The sequence below is a fragment of the Littorina saxatilis genome, linkage group LG8 (assembly GCF_037325665.1).
Source record: "Littorina saxatilis isolate snail1 linkage group LG8, US_GU_Lsax_2.0, whole genome shotgun sequence".
Classification (NCBI taxonomy): domain Eukaryota; kingdom Metazoa; phylum Mollusca; class Gastropoda; order Littorinimorpha; family Littorinidae; genus Littorina; species Littorina saxatilis.
Window position 1 is genome coordinate 48,642,819 of NC_090252.1, and position 20,000 is coordinate 48,662,818.

Below are 20,000 nucleotides of genomic sequence, written 5' to 3' on the forward strand. Positions count from 1 at the left end.
GCTTGGTTGCCTCGCCAAATACTTATGTCTATACTTATGTCTGAATTACGATTAAAAAAAACAAAACGTTTGTTTTTTAGCTATAGTGTCGACCATTGTTTGAAAATGAGTCGCTTTTTGAAAGCTTTTTTGGGACAGTTATTTCTTTATCATGGCAATTTTACCCTTGAGCACACTTTCTGTTTCCTAGAGTGCCCGACTAACAAGTGGCGATGCGGCAACAACCATTGTATCTGGAAAGACTGGCGCTGTGATGGGGAGGATCACTGTGGTGATGGTAGTGATGAGCAAAACTGTGGTGTGTATACTCAGGGGTGAACGAGGGGGTGGGGGTTACTGTGATGGTAGTGATGAGCAAAACTGTGGTGTGTATACTCAGGGGTGAACGAGGGGGTGGGGGTTACTGTGATGGTAGTGATGAGTGGCCGAGTGGTAACGCACTTGCGCTCGGAAGCGAGAGGTTGCGTGTTCGACCCTGGGTCAGGCCGCAATTTTCTCCCCCCTTTCCTAACCTAGGTGGTGGGTTCAAGTGCTAGTCTTTCGGATGAGACGAAAAACCGAGGTCCCTTCGTGTACACTACATTGGGGTGTGCACGTTAAAGATCCCACGATTGACAAAAGGGTCTTTCCTGGCAAAATTGTATAGGCATAGATAAAAATGTCCACCAAATACCCGTTTGACTTGGAATAATAGGCCCTGAAAGGTGAATGTTCGCCTAATAGGCTTGAAGTTTGCTGGTCGATGTGAATGCGTTATATATTGTGTGTAAAAAATGTCTGTTTGTCTGTCTGTCTGTAAAAAAATTCCATTTCAAACGGCAGAAATTAATATGTAAAGCGCGGAGAGCACAGTTGTGGTTCGCGCTATATAAGCTCCCCATAATAATAAAATAATAATAATAATGAGCATATCTGTGGTGTGTATACTCAGGGGTGAACGAGGGGGGGGGGTGTTACTGGAATGATAGTGATGAGCAACACTGTGGTGTGTATACTCAGCGGTGAACGAAGGGAGAGGGGGTTACTGTGATGGTAGTGATGAGCAACACTGTGGTGTGTATACTCAGCGGTGAACGAGGGGGGGGGGGGTGTTACTGGAATGATAGTGATGAGCAAAACTGTGGTGTGTATACTCAGCGGTGAACGAGGAGAAGGGGGGGTTACTGTGATGGTAGTGATGAGCAAAACTGTGGTGTGTATACTCAGCGGTGAACGAGGAGAAGGGGGGGTTACTGTGATGGTAGTGATGAGCAAAACTGTGGTGTGTATACTCAGCGGTGAACGAGGAGAAGGGGGGGTTACTGTGATGGTAGTGATGAGCAAAACTGTGGTGTGTATACTCAGCGGTGAACGAGGAGAAGGGGGGGTTACTGTGATGGTAGTGATGAGCAAAACTGTGGTGTGTATACTCAGCGGTGAACGAGGAGGAGGGGGGGGGGTTACTGTGATGGTAGTGATGAGCAAAACTGTGGTGTGTATACTCAGCGGTGAACGAGGAGAAGGGGGGGTTACTGTGATGGTAGTGATGAGCAAAACTGTGGTGTGTATACTCAGGGGTGAACGAGGAGGAGGGGGGGTTACTGTGATGGTAGTGATGAGCAAAACTGTGGTGTGTATACTCAGCGGTGAACGAGGAGGAGGGGGGGGGGGTACTGTGATGGTAGTGATGAGCAAAACTGTGGTGTGTATACTCAGCGGTGAACGAGGAGGGGGGGGGGGGTTACTGTGATGATAGTGATGAGCAAAACTGTGGTGTGTATACTCAGCGGTGAACGAGGAGGAGGGGGGGTTACTGTGATGGTAGTGATGAGCAAAACTGTGGTGTGTATACTCAGGGGTGAATGAGGAGGAGGGGGGGTTACTGTGATGGTAGTGATGAGCAACACTGTGGTGTGTATACTCAGCGGTGAACGAGGGGGGAAGGGGGGTGAACTGGGTGAACGATGGAGGGGGGGGGGGGGTGCACTGGGTGAACGTGCCCCCTCTGCTAAAACAAACAAGTAAGAGTGAGAGATACAAAATCTGATTCCGCGCGCTCAGATGGCACCAGATTATGAAAGCACCGTGTTGCACCTTCGGACAGTTCAATTTACTGGGGAGGGGCATGTGTGTGTGTGTGTGTGTGTGTGTGTGTGTGTGTGTGTGTGTGTGTGTGTGTGCGTGCGTGCGTGCGTGCGTGCGTGCGTGCGTGCGTGCGTGCGTGCGTGCGTGCGTGCGTGCGTGCGGTTGTGTGTGTGTGTGTGTACATTGTACGGACTGATTCCATTTTGTTTTCTCAGTTTACTTTGTGGTCTCCGTGTTAGAAAATATTTACATTCACGTCGTTCACAGTAAAGTTAAATAGGTTCCTGAAACCTCATATCAGTTCACGATGATTTTTTCAAATCTTTTTTTCTTTTTTTAACACACACACACCTAATCTCCTGTAACACACAGGGTGACCTTAAAAATGCCACGCACAACAATGTTAATAATTCACATGTGTTTACCAAATTGCTTCATATTAGGTGTGCTTTGACTTCAGCCTATGTATGTATGACCTGTCCACACAGTGGCAACTGTGTAGATGACATGATCTGACTTTTGTGCGATTTCAAAACAAGTTTCTAAATTCGGTGTTCGACTCAATAGAACGAGGTTTGACATTGTACTAACATATTTTAAATCCTTCAACTGCATTCTCCCTCCACTGCAAGCTGTAAGGAGGAAAGGAAGACCCGGAAAAGACGGCATCATTCGTCTCGCTGTCCGGGCTGACAATATAACTAGTGTGATCGACAAGAAGAAGAAGAAGAAATCCTTCAGATTTTAGCCTTTTTGATTATTTGAATGTCTGCAGTATACAAAAACACCCCCTTCACCCCCAAGATACTCGATGACCCGAAGAAAGCAGTTGCAACAGCTAGTTTCCCTTGACATGACAGCGTTGGTGTCATTAACATTAACGGAGGTGTCATTAACATTAACGGAGGTGTCATTAACATTAACGGAGGTGTCATTAACATTAACGGAGGTGTCATTTGGAACACATTTTGAAAGAAGGTCAAAGTCGGACAATTTATCCTACAGACTAGACACTTTGTACAATGTTTGTGAACAAACCGAAATTCATGCACACTAACTATGGGGATATTAGCTGATCTCAAATGACTGAAACATAACCCCTTTGTAGTGCAGTTATGCTTGTGCAATGGAGCGCAACATTCATCAATGACGTGAACTCATACCCCCATGCAACATGCTCTGATCCTGTCTGTAATCACTGTATTAAAGTCACTGACCGCATATACTTGGTTATGATATTAGATCATTCGAATAGCTCCAGAGGTAACAATCTGGCGGGCTTTAATTGTGTTAGTTCGGTAAACCGCTCAATTTCAAACCTCGTACTGTTGAGTCGATCCCAGAAATTGGAAACCTTTTTTGAAATGGCAAAAATGGCAAACCATTGAATCTACACAATTGATATTGTGTGCAATGGTCATACATAAGCTGAAGTTACTGCACACTAAATATGAAGTTATTCGGTTTACAGAAGGAGAATTGACTCATTGCTGATATTTTCCCCTGAAAGCCTGTTGACAGTGTTTAGGCCACAAAAAAAGGGTCTGTTTACGGTAACCCGACCGACCCTAGTTTTTAGGCCCGACCCTAATCTTTTTTTGGATCGTCTGAAAAAAAAAAACCCACCGCATCCAAAATAGAGCTGTTTGCGCTCAAACAGCAGACGACAGAAGGGAGGTAAGCTCAAAGTACTGTTTATAGTTATGTTGGGCAAAAACAGGGATTGATGAGAAGAAATGAACTGTGAAACATCATAGAGAGGGGAGAAAAAAAAAATTGGGAAAAAAACCCCGACCTACCGACCCTATTTTTTCACCCTATGTTACCGTAAACAGACCTAATTTTTTTTGGCCTTATATACATTTTGCTAGCGAATTGGACGTGTTCACCGACTTGGTGGAAGTGTGGCAACAACAAGTGTATCTGGAACGCCGATCGCTGTGACGGGGTCACCCACTGTGCTGATGGCAGTGACGAAGACAACTGTGGTATGTAGCGACACGAGAACACCAATGTGTACCCCCCGCGGGTTAGGGGGAAGAATTTACCCGATGCTCCCCAGCATGTCGTAAGAGGCGACTAACGGATTCTGTTTCTCCTTTTACCCTTGTTAAGTGTTTCTTGTATAGAATATAGTCAATGTTTGTAAAGATTTTAGTCAAGCAGTATGTAAGAAATGTTAAGTCCTTTGTACTGGAAACTTGCATTCTCCCAGTAAGGTCATATATTGTACTACGTTGCAAGCCCCTGGAGCAATTTTTTGATTAGTGCTTTTGTGAACAAGAAACAATTAACAAGTGCTCTATCCCACCCCCCCCCCCTTTCCCCGTCGCGATATAACCTTGAACGGTTGAAAACGACGTTAAACACCAAATAAAGAAGCAATGTGTGTGTGTGTGTCACTCTGTCTCAAGTCTGTTTTGTTGTAGTGTCGCTGGTTACAGATATGTTTTTTGGGGAGGAGAATGGGGGGTGTGTGTGTTTGTTTAGGAGGGGGCTGTGCGTGTGTGGGTGTGTGTGTGACTGTGTGTGCGTGTGTGTGTGACTGTGTGTGCGTGTGTGTGGGTGTATGTGTGGGTGGGTGGGTGTGAGAAAGAGAACGAGAGCAAGAAAGAGAGGGAGAGAGAGATTGAAAGAGAGAGAACTATAGAGAAAGGGAGATAAAAAGAGAGAGAGAGAGAAAGAGAGAGAGAAAGAGAAGGAGAGATAATGAGAATGAGAAATAGAAAGAGAGAGATAGTAAACGAAATAGAGAGAGATTGAGAGAGAGAGAGAGAGAGTGGATAGATGGATGGTTTAATCATTAGGGAAAGCCCCATATTAAGGGGTGTGACACGAAGACAAAAATATACATCAACATAAATACATAAATAACATCAAACATCACTATGTCATAATTAACATTATAATTAACAATACAGCAGTTCAGTATAGATATACACACATGCATACTCTAATCTAACATACACACTCCACCTGAAAACAGATCGCCCCACTAGTGTACTGTCTCAGATCTGGTCAGGGTGTCACGTGGGCTAAACCCTCCCTTGGTCACATACCCACCATCAACACCCTGACTGCTCGCTGTTTGAAGTTGGACTTTTCATTATGAATTCATTTTAGAAAAGGTGCCAGTGCCTTTCACGACATCAATTCTTTAAAAACAAATCTGCCACGTAACACAGAGAGCCCCAGTCTGTTCGTTTGTGGTAAATGACCAAGTGGCGGAATGGTGTTATCCCGTGGATATACAAGCCTGACCAGATCGGAGACAGGGAGCGAACTGCTTTCACGAGGAGGTCAAAAAGAAAAACACCTCGAAAAAAGGTTCAAGGTTCGGCTGCAATGAACGATCTTTCTTTTGCACCATCTGGTACAGATCGAACGGAAGTATTTTTCAACAAGGGACTGCATTCTCTGAGCTGCGTCATCATGCGCAATCCTAAACAGAAAGTATTACCATGCATGCAATTATATGGTGAGTCCTTGTAAAGCCTCCAGTCATTTATCAATGCGTTTCAGAACAAACAATCTTTTTGTGTGTGGTTTTTTTCAGAACAGTGGACATGTCCTTATAACAGGTGGAAATGCAGGGACAATACTCTCTGCATATGGATATCTGGTCGGTGTGATGGAAAGTACAACTGTCGTGATCGCAGTGATGAGGAAAATTGCGGTATTTATACCTTCTGTCTTGCTGCCTGTCTGTATTTCGTATCCATCTCTCTGTATCTACCCTTGTCTGTCTGTAGTTCAAGTTTGTCTGTCCATCTTTCACACTGTAATGGATTGAAAAGCTGCAGGGAAACGATGTATCACACACACACACACACACACACACACACACACACACACATCTGACTCCGACCTGTCTCACGCATGTTCGTTCCCTTTCATACATAAATGGTAATCCAAACACATAAATTATTAAAACTAAGTATATCGATCCACAATAAACATATAAATCACGGGAATATACACTTTTAAACACAATGTTTACATATCAAATATTCACGAATAGAACAATTCACGTTGACCGATAACTACACGAAGACGCGAACATAGCACTCACAAAATGCAGCCCGACGATGATGTCGACGACAAATACACTAATAATGAATACGAAGTCTGGTCCCAAATATACCTCACGCTGCATATTACCAACGGCTACACGTCCGAAGAAAACTATGTAGAATATAGATGACATCCAGACTTGACAATGCAAGAACACTACAGGGCAGTCTGGCCATATGCTAGTACCAGTCTCCCTCGTAGTGACGGCACAACCCTCCGTCTGCCTGCGTTATTACCTCCAGGCACTAAAACAAACCAGGAGACTAAAATGACTATGCTCCCACAAATACAATATAGATAACTCAATCGATAAGCTATTTCCAGTCTTACATAGACATACGAAAATATACTGCTGGTGACACAGGTATGACATGAACAAAACCTAGACAATCTTCTAGGTACCGAACTATATTAATAAACAGTAATAACATGCAAAGTGGCTTATTAACGATGGTATGCGCTAAAGAATTACCCATACATTCAATATCAAAAGAGTTTGCTCACCAAGGTCCTCGGTCCAAGGGTCTAATCGAGTCTCTGTACTTTACATCCAACGATGTTACCCAAACATGTACAACAGGCAGACTGACTTACACGCTGGCACAAGTGAATAAAATACTACAAGTTCCCATCCTTGTTCAATGGCTCTATCGACGCCCGTTTTTAACCTCTTGCTTCCCTTTATATAATGAACCGTCCATAGATCGTCGATCTCCCGAGCTAACTCCTTAGTATGTCATTGTCATCGAGAATAGATGATTTTAGGTATTTTTCTTGCAATGACGTCAGCGCTTTTCGGCGATTGGTCAATGCATTTCGTATCAATAATGTCGGCCACGCCGCTTGAAATTATCGCTACTTCATATTGCTTTCCAAACTTATACGAAGTGACCGGGAGCGTAGGGTCAGTTTTGAACAGAATTAGCCCCGAGCAGTGAGATATAGAGAACAGTACACAAATGCGAACAGAGAGACTCGGAAAGTCGAGTCAGTCGTCGCCACGTTTAAGAACTCAAGTGTAATATTTGAAGTTAAAATCTCCTTCGCCTACAGTGCGACAAAACAGCTAAACAGCTAAGTTGGTAACGCGCTCGATCATGCGCTAGTCCTTACTTTTGTGGTCCCGGGTTCGATTCGCTTCGACGGGAATTTTATTTTTATTTTTTTCTGAACTCGTTAGTCTTGTATTTTATTCATTTTATTCATTCCAAACGATTTGGATTATGAAATGAATCGAAATAATAAAACAAGTCGCGTAAGGCAACATTACTACATTTAGTCAAGCTGTCTAACTAACAGAATGAAACTAACCGCCCTGCATTTTTTTCACCAAGACAATGCAACTCACAAGACTGGCTCGTCAATCCCTGCGAGAAGGAACTCGCTCACTGTTCACGTGCAAAACGAAGTGAAAGCGACAAGCCAGAATAGCGCGGTAGCGTATTGCGCTGAGCAGGAAAGCGCGCTATTCTCTTTTCTGTTTAATAAAATATATCCTATATATTATTTTTGTTAATTGTGATAACATTTTAAGAGTAAACATGACATATGTATATATTTTCTGATTCAAAATTTGATGAAGAATACGATGCAATCTAGTTTGACTCTGTTTGCGAAAACTTGATTTTAATGACAACTGTCATGAGCAAACTCATTAATTATTTGTAAGCCTCCAAGCTGAAATACAATTACAATGTCCAGACTTTGACGAAGATTACTTGACCAAAATGTCAACAAAATTGGTTGGAAAATGAAAGCGTGACAGTGCCGCCTCAACTTTCACAAAAATCCGGATATGACGTCATCGAAGATACTTATCAAAAAAAGAAAAAAATGTTTGGGGATATTATACTCACAAACTTTCATGTTAAGTTTCAGCAGTTTTTTCGGAACCGATCTATACACACACACACACACACGCACACACACACACACACACACACACACACACACACACACACACACACACACACACCACGACCCTCGTCTCGATTCCCCGTCTCTATGTTTAAACATTAAGTCATAACTTGTTTATGTTTGGTCGTTATTTCTGCCTGTGCATGTATAGTTTGTTGGTTATGTTTGATCGGTTTCTTTGCCTGTGCGTGTATAGTATGCTTGGTAGATGTATGTATTGTAAAGTGCTAAGAGTAGACATTTTTCTAGAATAGCGCTATAAAAGTTTGCATTATTATTATTATTATTAACTTGACAAGAGATGGAGTTAGAGAGAGAGAGAGAGAGAGAGAGAGAGAGAGAGAGAGAAATATGGAGGGGAGAGTATGCGGGGAGAGAGGAGAGACAGAGACAGAAAGAGGGGCAGACAGGCAGACAGACAGATTGATAGAAACACAGACCTACAATTACAAACCTTATACACATAGTTTCTTCTCTAAAAGTCGTACAACGTGTCTGCATCGTCCTTGCATAAACAAATGCATTCCACCAAATTGTACCAAAGAGCACATTCATAATTATGTGAGGGAGAGAGAGAGAGAGAGAGAGAGAGAGAGAGAGAGAGAGAGAGAGAGAGAGCGTGAAAGAGACGGGGGGGGGGGGGGGGGGGGGGGCAGAGGTACTGCACAAGACTTGAAAGAGAGTGAATACATTGGAAGTCAAAAGGTCAGACATTTTTTTTTATTTGAAAGCTAACAACACATTTAATTTCTGTTAATATAGATATTTTCTCATCTCAGCCAATGATTCTGATTATGCATCTACCAATAATCATGTAGGCGATACATTGTTACCGTGGTTTTTTTTTTCCTCAAACGCACTGGTTCCTATAATATAATGCCTTGCAGTGAGCTGCTACCACCGAGCCTGGAAGTGCAGCAACGACACAAAGTGCGTTACGTCATCCCAACGTTGTGATGGCAACACTGACTGCGCGGATGGCAGTGACGAACAGAACTGCGGTATGTGTCGGAGTTGTTGTACGTGTGTGTCTCTCTGTCTGAAGTCTGTTTTTTGTAGTATCGCTGGTTACATATAGGTTTGTTGGGGAGGGGAATGGGGTGCGTGTGTGTGTTTGTTTGGGAGGGGGGCTGTGTGTGTGTGTGTGTGTGTGTGTGTGTGTGTGTGTGTGTGTGTGTGTGTGTGTGTGAGAGAGAGAGCGAGAAAGAAAGGGAGAGAGAGAGATTGAGAGAGAGAGAGAGAGAGAGAGAGAGAGAGAGGGAGAGAGAGAGAGAAAGAGAAAGAGAGAGAGCAAGATAATAAGAGATAGAGAGAGAGAGTGTGTAAAAGAGATAGAAAGAGAGAGAGAGAGAGAGAGAGAGAGAGAGAGAGAGAGAGAGAGAGAGAGAGAGTGGACAGATGGATGGTTTAATCATTAAGGCCAAAGCCCCATATTAAGGGGGCTGACACGAAAAGAAAAATATACATAAACATAAGTACATAAATAACATCAAACATCACTATGTCAAAAAATTCAAATGTTTAACAATACAGCAGTACAGACAGACAAACACACACACACATACACCACGACCCTCGATAAAAACTTGACTAAACGTAAAAACAAGTCGCGTAAGGCGAAAATACAACATTTAGTCAAGCTGTCGAACTCACAGAATGAAACTGAACGCAATGCAATTTTTCAGCAAGACCGTATACTCGTAGCATTGTCAGTCCACCGCTCGTGGCAAAGGCAGTGAAATCGACAAGAGGAGCGGGGTAGTAGTTGCGCTGAGCAGGATAGCACGCTTTTCTGTACCTCTCTTGGTTTTAACTTTCTGAGCGTGTTTTTAATCCAAACATATCATATCTATATGTTTTTGGAATCAGGAACCGACAGGGAATAAGATGAAAGTGTTTTTAAATTGATTTCGAAAATTTAATTTTGATCATAATTTATATATATTTTTAATTTTCAGAGCTTGTTTTTAATCCAAATATAACATATTTATATGTTTTTGGAATCAGGAAATGATGTAGAAAAAGATGAACGTAAATTTGGATCGTTTTATATAAAAATGTGTTTTTTTACAATGTTCAGATTTTTAATGACCAAAGTCATTAATTTTTTTTTAATTTTTTTTAACCTCAGTTGCATGCAGGTTTGCTACTACAATTATTTTTTGCCTTTTTTTTTTTTTTTTTTGTTGGTGTGTGGCTTGGAGCAAACCTTCATAGGTCTTTTGTTTTCTCTTTCAAATGTGTACATTTTTAAATCAACAAACTTTATCAGTAAACTAATATGTTTAAATAAATAAAAATAATTATAACATAAATTTATTCTTAATGTTCAGCTCAGTTTCCTTTTTTTTCTTTTTTTTTCCTTCTCCCTCTTTCTTTTTTCTTTTTTCTTACATTTTTAAATCAACAGCTTAAAGATAGGGTTTGAAAAAAAAATACAAACAAATAAATAAATAAAAACATTATGTATCGAAATAATGTGTTATTTTTTTAAGAAATGGACTAAATGTGGGATCGCATTAGTTGGTGATATATGTGTTAATAACAGGCTGTTATCCATAGAACAGATTAAAGTGAAAGTGGGTACTTATCCTTTACTGATGTTAGAGTATAATGATTGTGGTAAAGACTGCTGTTTCCTCGTTTATGAAAAGATATCCGGCGTATATGCTCATGCAATCCAATGAAAACAATGTTCTGCTTTTCGACCATAAAGAGTTATTTACAGCACGTTCTTGTAGATTACATTTAATAAGTAAAACTGAACACAACCCTTGTTGTCTGAATTTCTGGATGCATAAGTTTAATATAGAAATAACTAAATGGCATTGGCTCATCGTAAGGAATGTATCTAAAGAATCAAGACTGAGAGAATTGCACTGGAAAATACTGCATAACATATATCCGACTAATATTTTGCTGTGTAAAATGGGAATTAGAATGAATAACACATGCTCATTCTGTCCAGATAAGATTGATTTTGTGAAACATTTCTTTTATGAATGTTCTGCTATACATCCAATTTGGGAAAGAATAACCAATAAGGTATTTCAGCAGTATAATGTTAATATAAAAATTGATGTTCAAACAGCACTGTTAGGATACATGAAAACACCTGGTATGTCAAACAATTTAGTAAACTATATCAATTTACTTATTATTGTGGCAAAAATGTGTGTGGGAAAATTCAAATACGGGAAACCAATAGAAATTGTGTGCATGTTTAATTCAGAGTTAGATTTGCGACACATATAGACTGAGAATAATGGTAATTATAAAATATTTTAATAAAATTGTCCATTGTTGGTATTTGTCGATGATAGAGGTGAAAAGATTAGGGCAAAAGAAGTAAATTTAAATGTGTGTTTTACCAAAGTCATTAATTAATTTTTAAGCCACCAAGCTGAAATGCAATACCGAAGTCCGGCCTTCGTCCAAGATTGCTTGGCCAAAATTTCAATCAATTTGATTGAAAAATGAGGGTGTGACAGTGCCGCCTCAACTTTTACAAAAAGCCGGATATGACGTCATCAAAGGTATTTATCGAAAAAAAGAAAAAAACGTCCGGGGATATCATTCCCAGAAACTCTCATGTAAAATTTCATAAAGATCGGTCCAGTAGTTTGGTCTGAATCGCTCTACACAAACACACACACACACACACACACATACTTATACACACACACACACATACTTACACACACACACACACACACACACACACACACACACACACACACACACACGACGACCCTCGTCTCGATTCCCCCTAAAAGGTTAAAACATTTAGTCAAAACGTTTCACTTGCCCGGAACCTAACACAGTTGTTCTACGGTGTTTATCATGGCTTTACAACTCGATATTACAACCAAAACGGTTGCATTTGACCAGAATTTGCATTGGCCAGCCGGGCGTGTTGCCAGGCGGTTTCTACTAGCCCGGCGGATTTTGTATTCGCCTCTGGCGACCGGACGAACGATTTGGCCATCCCTCGTCAAGAATAGACGTTACTAGTTTAGACAATACTCTGTCAATGTATTCTTCATTTTCCCTGTCCATAATGTGTTGCTCTCCCGTTCTTATAGCAGTCAGTGTTAGCAGGTAGGGAAGAGAGGGTAGTAAAGCAGGATATCAACACTTAGGCCCGTAAGAAATAGTTGGCATATATATGCCCGCTGCGCCGCGCTGGTAAGGACTGACCACAATGTGTTGCTCTCCCGTTCTTATAGACCCCCGCTGATGCATCACACGTGCAAGCCCCCCGGCAACATGGACATTGCGGCTGGGCTCTTCTCCTTGACTTTCACAAGTACTCCTCTCCCCTCTCTTTCTAATTACGGGCCTAAGTGTTGATATCCTGCTTTACTACCCTCTCTTCCCTACCTGCTAACACTGACTGATCCCTTTAGGTCTACCTCAAGTATCTAACATCCTCCTCCTCCACCCGCGGCTAATCTGTCTCGTTTAAATAGAGTTTATCTGACGCTGTCCGCTCTATCTAAACTCACACTTCATTTTTCCCTGTCCTCAGATTATCAAATCTCGCAATGTGACAACGATGGCAAAGTTGACCTGGACGAAACTTGTTTGGCGTATCTGACATGTACTGGCATCAGGGATAACAGAGTGACATGGGACATCAACCGCGACGATGGTACCAACTTAACCATGGGTTCTTGTTCCTGGTCCGACCGAAGATGTGTGTATAATTCTCCGCCGTACGAAGTGAAGAGGACAGACTACAGCAACAGCACACTGATCGTCACATGCGAGCATGGAAAACAAAACAACAGAAACCCCATCGCTGGCACTGTGATCTGTCGGGGAGATCACAACACATTTTCAGCACGCTGTAAAGTCCGTGTCGTGTGTAAGTTACTCAATGTCTTGCAAAGTCCGTGTCACACACACACACACACACACACACACACACACACACACACACACACACACACATACACACACACACACACACACACACTAGGCGTGCCGTGACTGACTGTCTTTGTAGCCGAGACCAAGGCTTTGCCAACAAAAATGAAGGGACTGGACGATGACACTACGAACATAATTTATGACGAATGACATGACCTCAAAACTGAAGACGTGCTGAGGACAGATGAAGCAAAGTTTCGACAGCCCAGACGGGAAGGGTCCTCGATAGCTCAAAGAAACTCTACTTTTGTCCGCTGTTTTTAACGACTCCTTTTAAGTTTGCTTTTTTTTTTTAATACCCCATGACACGACTCAAGTGGCAAAGAACATACCCTGCAATTCCCGTCTCAGTCGGCGAAGCCGTTTCGGATGCTTTTGTCATCAAACCTACAGACAGACAAGTATGAGTTATTTCTAATATGCTGACTGTTAGCAAATGATAACAGACATGTGGATAAAAAAGATATCAAGCTTGAGCCTGCAGGCGAATGCTCATATCGTTTGTGAGACATATCTGTTATCATGTGCTAACAGTCAGCATATTGGAAATAACGGTTTTATTACCGTTTATTTCGACCAAAAGAAATTTCGAAGCGACCTTGCGAATTAGACAGAACAGCCGCAATGGGAACTTGAGTGCTTCTACCTGATTATTCCTGTCAGTCAAAGAATTCTTGTGGTCTGGCTCAACCAATCAGTCACATACCTGACGTGATGAGTATTCACAGGTCAAATGCGTTTGACACACAACACTCTCACAAGATAAACCATGTTGAACATGCGTTTCGGTTGCTTCGGATTTTCTTGTTTAACAGAGAGCGACAGATTTAGGAAATCTGCTTTTGTCCGCTGTTTAAAACGACTCCTTTTAAGTTTGCTTTTTTCAAAATACCCTATGACACGACTCGAGTGGCAAAGAACATACCCTGCAATTCCCGTCTCAGTCGGCGAAGCCGTTTCGGAGGCTTTTGTCATCATACCCACCGACAGTATGAGTTATTTCTAACGACTTTTAGCAAATTCTGACAGACGTGTCGAGAAAAAATATAAGATAAGATAAGATAAGATAAGATCAGATAAGATTTTTTATATAGTCCATGAGGGTAACCTCACAGAAATTCGGGCTGCTTTCTCCCTGGGGAAAGCGAGCTGCCATACAGTATACGGCGCTACCCATTATTTTTTTCCTGCATGCGTGTATTCATGTTTCCAAGCCCTGAGACTTGAGATGAAATTGTTTTTAAATCGATTTCGGAGATATAATTTTAATAATAATGTTCATATTTTTAATGTTCATAGCTTTTAATAATAATGTTCATATTTTTAATTTTCATAGCTTGTTTTTAATCCCAAAATAACATATGTATATGCTTTTAGAATTAGAAAGTAATGAAGAATAAGATGAAATTATTTTTGGATCGTTTTTATGAGAACCAGCATTATCGGATTTCGTCTATTAACTGAAGTTGCCAAACATATATTTTTGACAAAGACAAGGCCGACAGGCTGTCCAACTGTACAGCCTCAATAAACAGCACAGCCCTAGACAGGAAGGACTGGACAGTGAAAGCGTCGTGTGACGTGGAGAAGATGTACGCTTCTGATGGAAACTACAGTTGTTACTGGATTGTGACTAATGAAAATGGGGTAATGAACACAAACACACACGTATGCACAAACGCACGCTCGCACACTTACGCACGCACGCACTCACGCACACACACTCACACACACACACACACTGTCACACACACACACAGTTACACACACACACACACACGCACACACACACGAACGAACGCACACACACACACACACACACACACGCATAATCACAAACACACACACACGCGCACGCACACACACACACACACGAACTCACGCACACACACACACACACACACACACACACACACACGCATAATCACAAACACACACACACACGCACGCACACACACGCACGCAAACACACACACGCACACTAACACACACACGCGCGCGCATACACACACACACACACACACTGTCACACACACACACACACACACAAACACACACGAACGCACGCACACACACACACACACACACACGCATAATCACAAACACACACACACATGCACGCACACACACGTACACTACACACACGCACACTAACACACACACGCGCGCGCATACACCCACACACACACACATACTGTCACACTCACACACACACACACACTGTCACACACACACACACACACACGAGCACGAGACCCCAAAATAAACAGGCCGACTATGTTGCAGACTGAAACGAAAGAAAAGGGATCGCTTTCCACAGAAAGTTTTGTGGCGAACACAACCGCATACGTAAGAGGAACGTGTTCGATTCGCAATCTACCGATGCCCACTGTCGCAGGAACCTACAGTTACGATGTGATTGTCAACCCCGGGATCACACGGCTGACTGGAACACGCCTTGAAATAAGTAATTAACCGTGTGTCGTGTGTGGGGCTGGATGTGTGTGTGTGTGTGGGGGGGGCTGTATGTGTGTGTGTGGGGCTGTATGTGTGTGTGTGTGGGTCGGGATGTCTGTGTGTGTGTGTGGGGGGGGGGGTGAAGGGGGATTGTGTGGTGTATGGAGGGGGTGAAGGGGGTGGGGTTGTTCTGGGTAGGTGTATGTGTTTATTTGTGTCCGTGTCTGATGGTGTGGTTGTTTGCGTGTTTGTGAGCTTGTGTGTGTGTATGTGTGTGTGTGTGTGTGTGTGTGTGTGTGTTTGTGTGTTTGTGTGTGTGTGTGTGTGTGTGTGTCTGTGTGTGTGTGAGAGAGTGTTTGTATGTGTAGGTATATGTGTGTGTGTGTGTGTGTGTGTATGTATGTGTGTTGGTGTGTGTGTGTCTGTGTTTATTTTAAGCACGCATTATTGCATTTTTCTCCAATGATTGTTTTTCTGTGTGTGCTGTTGAAGACTGTGCTTTGGCTTGTTGCTATGATAATTTACGTTGCATGTCTGTGTCTGGTTTTAATGATGCTTGTATTGGAATTGAAAAGCGCGTGGAGCTGTTATCAGAACTTGCGTTATAGAAAAGTTAGCTTGCGCTGCCGGTTTGATTGCATCTCACTGTCACGGGACAAACAGGCAGACTCTCGCGATTAGTGCGTAAAGTGCCGGACAAGACTTATTTTTGGCGTGAAGCGATAAACAAACATTTAGTCAAGCTGTCGGCATCAAAGTATCAGATCATCACACACAAAACAGTCAACGCCGAGACTATATTTATATAGTCTTGTCTGATCGCACACGGGTCACGCTCGATCGTCTCTGCGTGGCGCGCGAACGCCGTACTAATTAAGAGGTTTTTTTTTAAATCCTACAATTGTGAATGAAAATGATTACTGTTCCAGAATAAACCTCCACGGGACACACGCCTGGTGAACTCTCCTGAACAAACGCAATGGATATCTGACCCGACATTCGGAAGTAACAACAGCAGTACAAGATTGTCTCTTTGGCTGGAGGTTATCAATAATAAATGATTGTCAATGCAAGCAGACGAGACGGCTCTCTTACTTGTGTTTGTTTGTTAGTGTGGGTGTTGTATTTACTGCCCGATGCATTATTATACATCTCTCTCTCTCTCTCTCTCTCTCTCTCTCTCTCTCTCTCTCTCTCTCTCTCTCTCTCTCTCTCTCTCTCTCTCTCTCTCTCTCTCTCTCTCTTTCTCATTATTGTGTTTAGGAAAGGTGGATATTTGAGTGTAAGGGAAAGATGGACATGTGGGGTTGATATTTTAACGGTTGTTAACGTGTATAAGTATTTTGGAATATTGTTTTCAACTCGACTCAGTTTCACTGCTGCCTGTAGCGATCTCTCAAGCCGGGTCAAAAATGCTCTGATGTGTACAAAGATTATCTGTGCTTAATAATAATAGTTTGAATGTTTTTTTGAAGTTGTTTGATTCCCAAGTACAACCAATAGTACAGTATGGTGCTGAGATATGGGGACTGGATAAAGCTGCTCTGCATTGTGGAAAAGTCCATTTAATTGCATTGAAGAAGTTCTTAGGAGTTCGTATGTGAACACCTAATGACCTGGTGTATGGCGAGACAAACAGACATCCGATATATTTGAATTCTATTTTAAGATGCGTTAGCTACTGGATGAAATAGTTCAAGATGGAGGCGCACAGACTTCCTCGTAAATCATATGATATGTTGTATAAAATGGATGAGAGTGGTAAACATAACTGGGCCTCAAGTGTCCGTTGTAAATTGTATGAGTACGGTTTGGGTTTGGTGTGGTTGAATCAGGGCGTTGTTAATGAAAAAGAGTTTTTGCGTGTTTTTAGGGAAAGGTTGGTCGATTGCAGATGGCAAGAGTGGGATTATCATATACAACATAGTGATAGATTTGCTGTTTATTTTGTACTGTACTTGACATTAAACCCTACCTTTTGTTGAATGTGGATAGACATCTAAAGTTTATTATGACTAGGTTTCGATTCGGTATTTCAGAAATAAATGTGCATGCTAACCGATATAAACAGCATGATGCCGATCAGTTGATGTGTCCCCTTTGTAAAGTTAAGCAAGAAGATGAAGTCCATTTTGTTTTGTGTTGTCCATACTTAAACAGATTAAGAGAAAAGTTTATTCCATTAAAAAAAAATTATTATTATAAAAACCCAAGCACTTTTAGACTCAGCTTGCTCCTGGCTTCACCTCAAGAAACTGTTGTTAGAAATGTATCCCTGTATTTGTATAAAGCCTTTAAATTAAGATATGTTGTAACCTCTTAGTTAAATAACGTGTAATGTATGTTTTAATCTGTAGTGTTGTGCGATTATTATGTTGTACCTTTTTGCACCTGATGAGTTAATTATTTGCAACGTTAACCATTTGTTCACACTCCTTCATACGGGGCTATGGCCTATTGACTAAATTATCTGCGTCTGCGTCTCTCTCTCTCTCTCTCTCTTTCTTTCTTTCTCTCTCTCTTTCTCTCTATCTCTGTCTCTCTTTCTCTCTCTCTCTCGCTCTCTAATTGCGTTTCTAATGCAATGATCATTCATCCGATTAAAACAAAGAGTATGGTGATAACCACGAGACAAAAACACCAGTTAAGTCCTTTACTATTACAACTGTCAGTTGGTTCAACTCAAGTGCAGCAAGTTAAGGAACATAGACTATTAGGTGTTACCATTGATCAAGAGTTGAAATGGCAAACTCATTTGAGTAATATTTGCAAAGTAGTATCAAAGAATTTGTACCTGTTATCAAAATTAAGGCATTACGCCGATTCTGAAGCACTCAAAATGTTCTATTACGCCCACATAATGCCTCATATAAACTTCGCTTCGACACTTTGGGATAACTGCAGTGATGTTCATTTAAAAAGACTCAATTCCCTGCATCGCCGAGCTGCAAAACTTATTCTGCATGATTTGAATAGGTCCACGGATGAAAAACTAAAGCTCCTAAATTTCCTCCCCTTGAAAGATCAGTTGACGTTAAACAAGGCTGTGTTCATGTATAAAATTCTAAATGACGACTGTCCTAAATATTTGCAATCACATTTCAAACATGCCACAAAAAGATATGGGTCCCAAAAAATCATCCCTCCTATACCTCGCATAGACCTCTACAAATCGAGCCTAGCCTTCTCGGGAGCTTTTCTCTGGAACTCCTTCCCCCAACAGATAAGAAATGCAACTTCAGTGAAATTGTTTAAGAGACAGTCCCGTTCACACATCATTCGTGAATGAAATGTCTTGTTCGATTGTTATTTTGTTGAACATTTTGTACTAGTGTTAACGGATGTGTAGCTTATCTGAGCAACTTAATTCTCAAAATGAAAGGCTTAACTATGTCAATGTAATTTTGTAATTTTTGAGTTCTCCTTATATAATTCCGTAACTGCACATAGTATTGCAATACATACAATGTATTTCTATATCTTATATGATTGAATTTTTATTTGTTATGTTCGTCTGTCTTTATGTGTTGTATAAAGGACAGGTTGGAAGAATAGGCTTTGCCTAAAACCTTTATCCTTTTGTAATAAAGTTCTGAGTCTGAGTCTGAGTCTGAGTCTCTCTTTATCTCTTTATATCTCTCTCTCTTTCTCTCTCTCTTTCTCTCTCTCTCTCTCTTTATCTCTCTCTCTCTCTCTCTCTCTCTCTCTCTCTCTCTCTCTCTCTCTCTCTGTATAGATAAGTGTTATTTTCCAGTTGTGTTAAAGCAGGCTAAAGTTATTCCACTATTTAAGTCAGGGGCTAAAACAGAACCCTCCAATTACAGGCCAATATCTATTTTATCGGTTTTATCAAAGCCGTTCGAACAACATATAAACAAGTTTATTATGTCACATTTGAACGAAAATGCTTTATTTCACCCAAATCAGTCGGGGTTCAGAACTCATCATTCATGCCACACAGCACTTGTTTCTCTAGTTGATCAGTGGTTGAGCAAGATTAACGAAGATAAATTATGTGCTGCTCTCTTCGTTGACTTTGCTAAAGCATTTGATGTGATTCATCATGACCTACTTCTTAGGAAACTCGCACTGTACGGCCTTAGAAATAATACAATATCGTTAATCAAGTCTTTTCTTTCTGATCGAGTACAAGCTGTGTGCGCCAACGGCTCTATGTCTAGCATGCAGTCGATAGGTTACGGCATTCCTCAGGGATCTGTACTATACTCGGCCCTCTTCTCTTCACCATTTACATTAATGACCTTCCCCTACACATAAGCAGTAACTGTGAACTCTTCGCTGATGATACCACTATTCACACTTCCCACTCAAATGTGAAGGTATTGTCAAAACAACTTCAAGAAAGTGTAAACGAGCTTTTAGCGTGGACCGAATTAAACCACATGGCTCTTAATCCAGACAAAACAAAAAGCATGCTTATTACCACCAGACAAAAACGCCAAAACTTAAAATCTAAACTTCCACCTTTAACGATTGATAATCACATTGTTGAAGAAGTTAATAAACACAAAGTTCTAGGTGTTATTCTTGAT

At 41.4% G+C, this 20,000-nt stretch overlaps 1 protein-coding gene across 1 annotated transcript in view; it reads left to right on the forward strand.

Annotated features, from left to right (window-relative positions):
• The window catches only part of LOC138973746 (sortilin-related receptor-like), a 30,781-nt gene extending 14,256 nt beyond the window's left edge, over nt 1-16,525 (forward strand). Inside the window, exons 7-14 of the mRNA XM_070346463.1 lie at nt 191-298; nt 3,936-4,052; nt 5,621-5,740; nt 8,943-9,056; nt 12,587-12,925; nt 14,483-14,637; nt 15,277-15,457; nt 16,377-16,525. Of these exons, the coding sequence (XP_070202564.1) occupies nt 191-298; nt 3,936-4,052; nt 5,621-5,740; nt 8,943-9,056; nt 12,587-12,925; nt 14,483-14,637; nt 15,277-15,457; nt 16,377-16,381 (1,139 nt within the window). The 3' untranslated portion in view covers nt 16,382-16,525. The remainder of the gene's footprint in view (nt 1-190; nt 299-3,935; nt 4,053-5,620; nt 5,741-8,942; nt 9,057-12,586; nt 12,926-14,482; nt 14,638-15,276; nt 15,458-16,376) is intronic.
• The last annotated feature ends 3,475 nt before the right edge of the window (nt 16,526-20,000 follow it).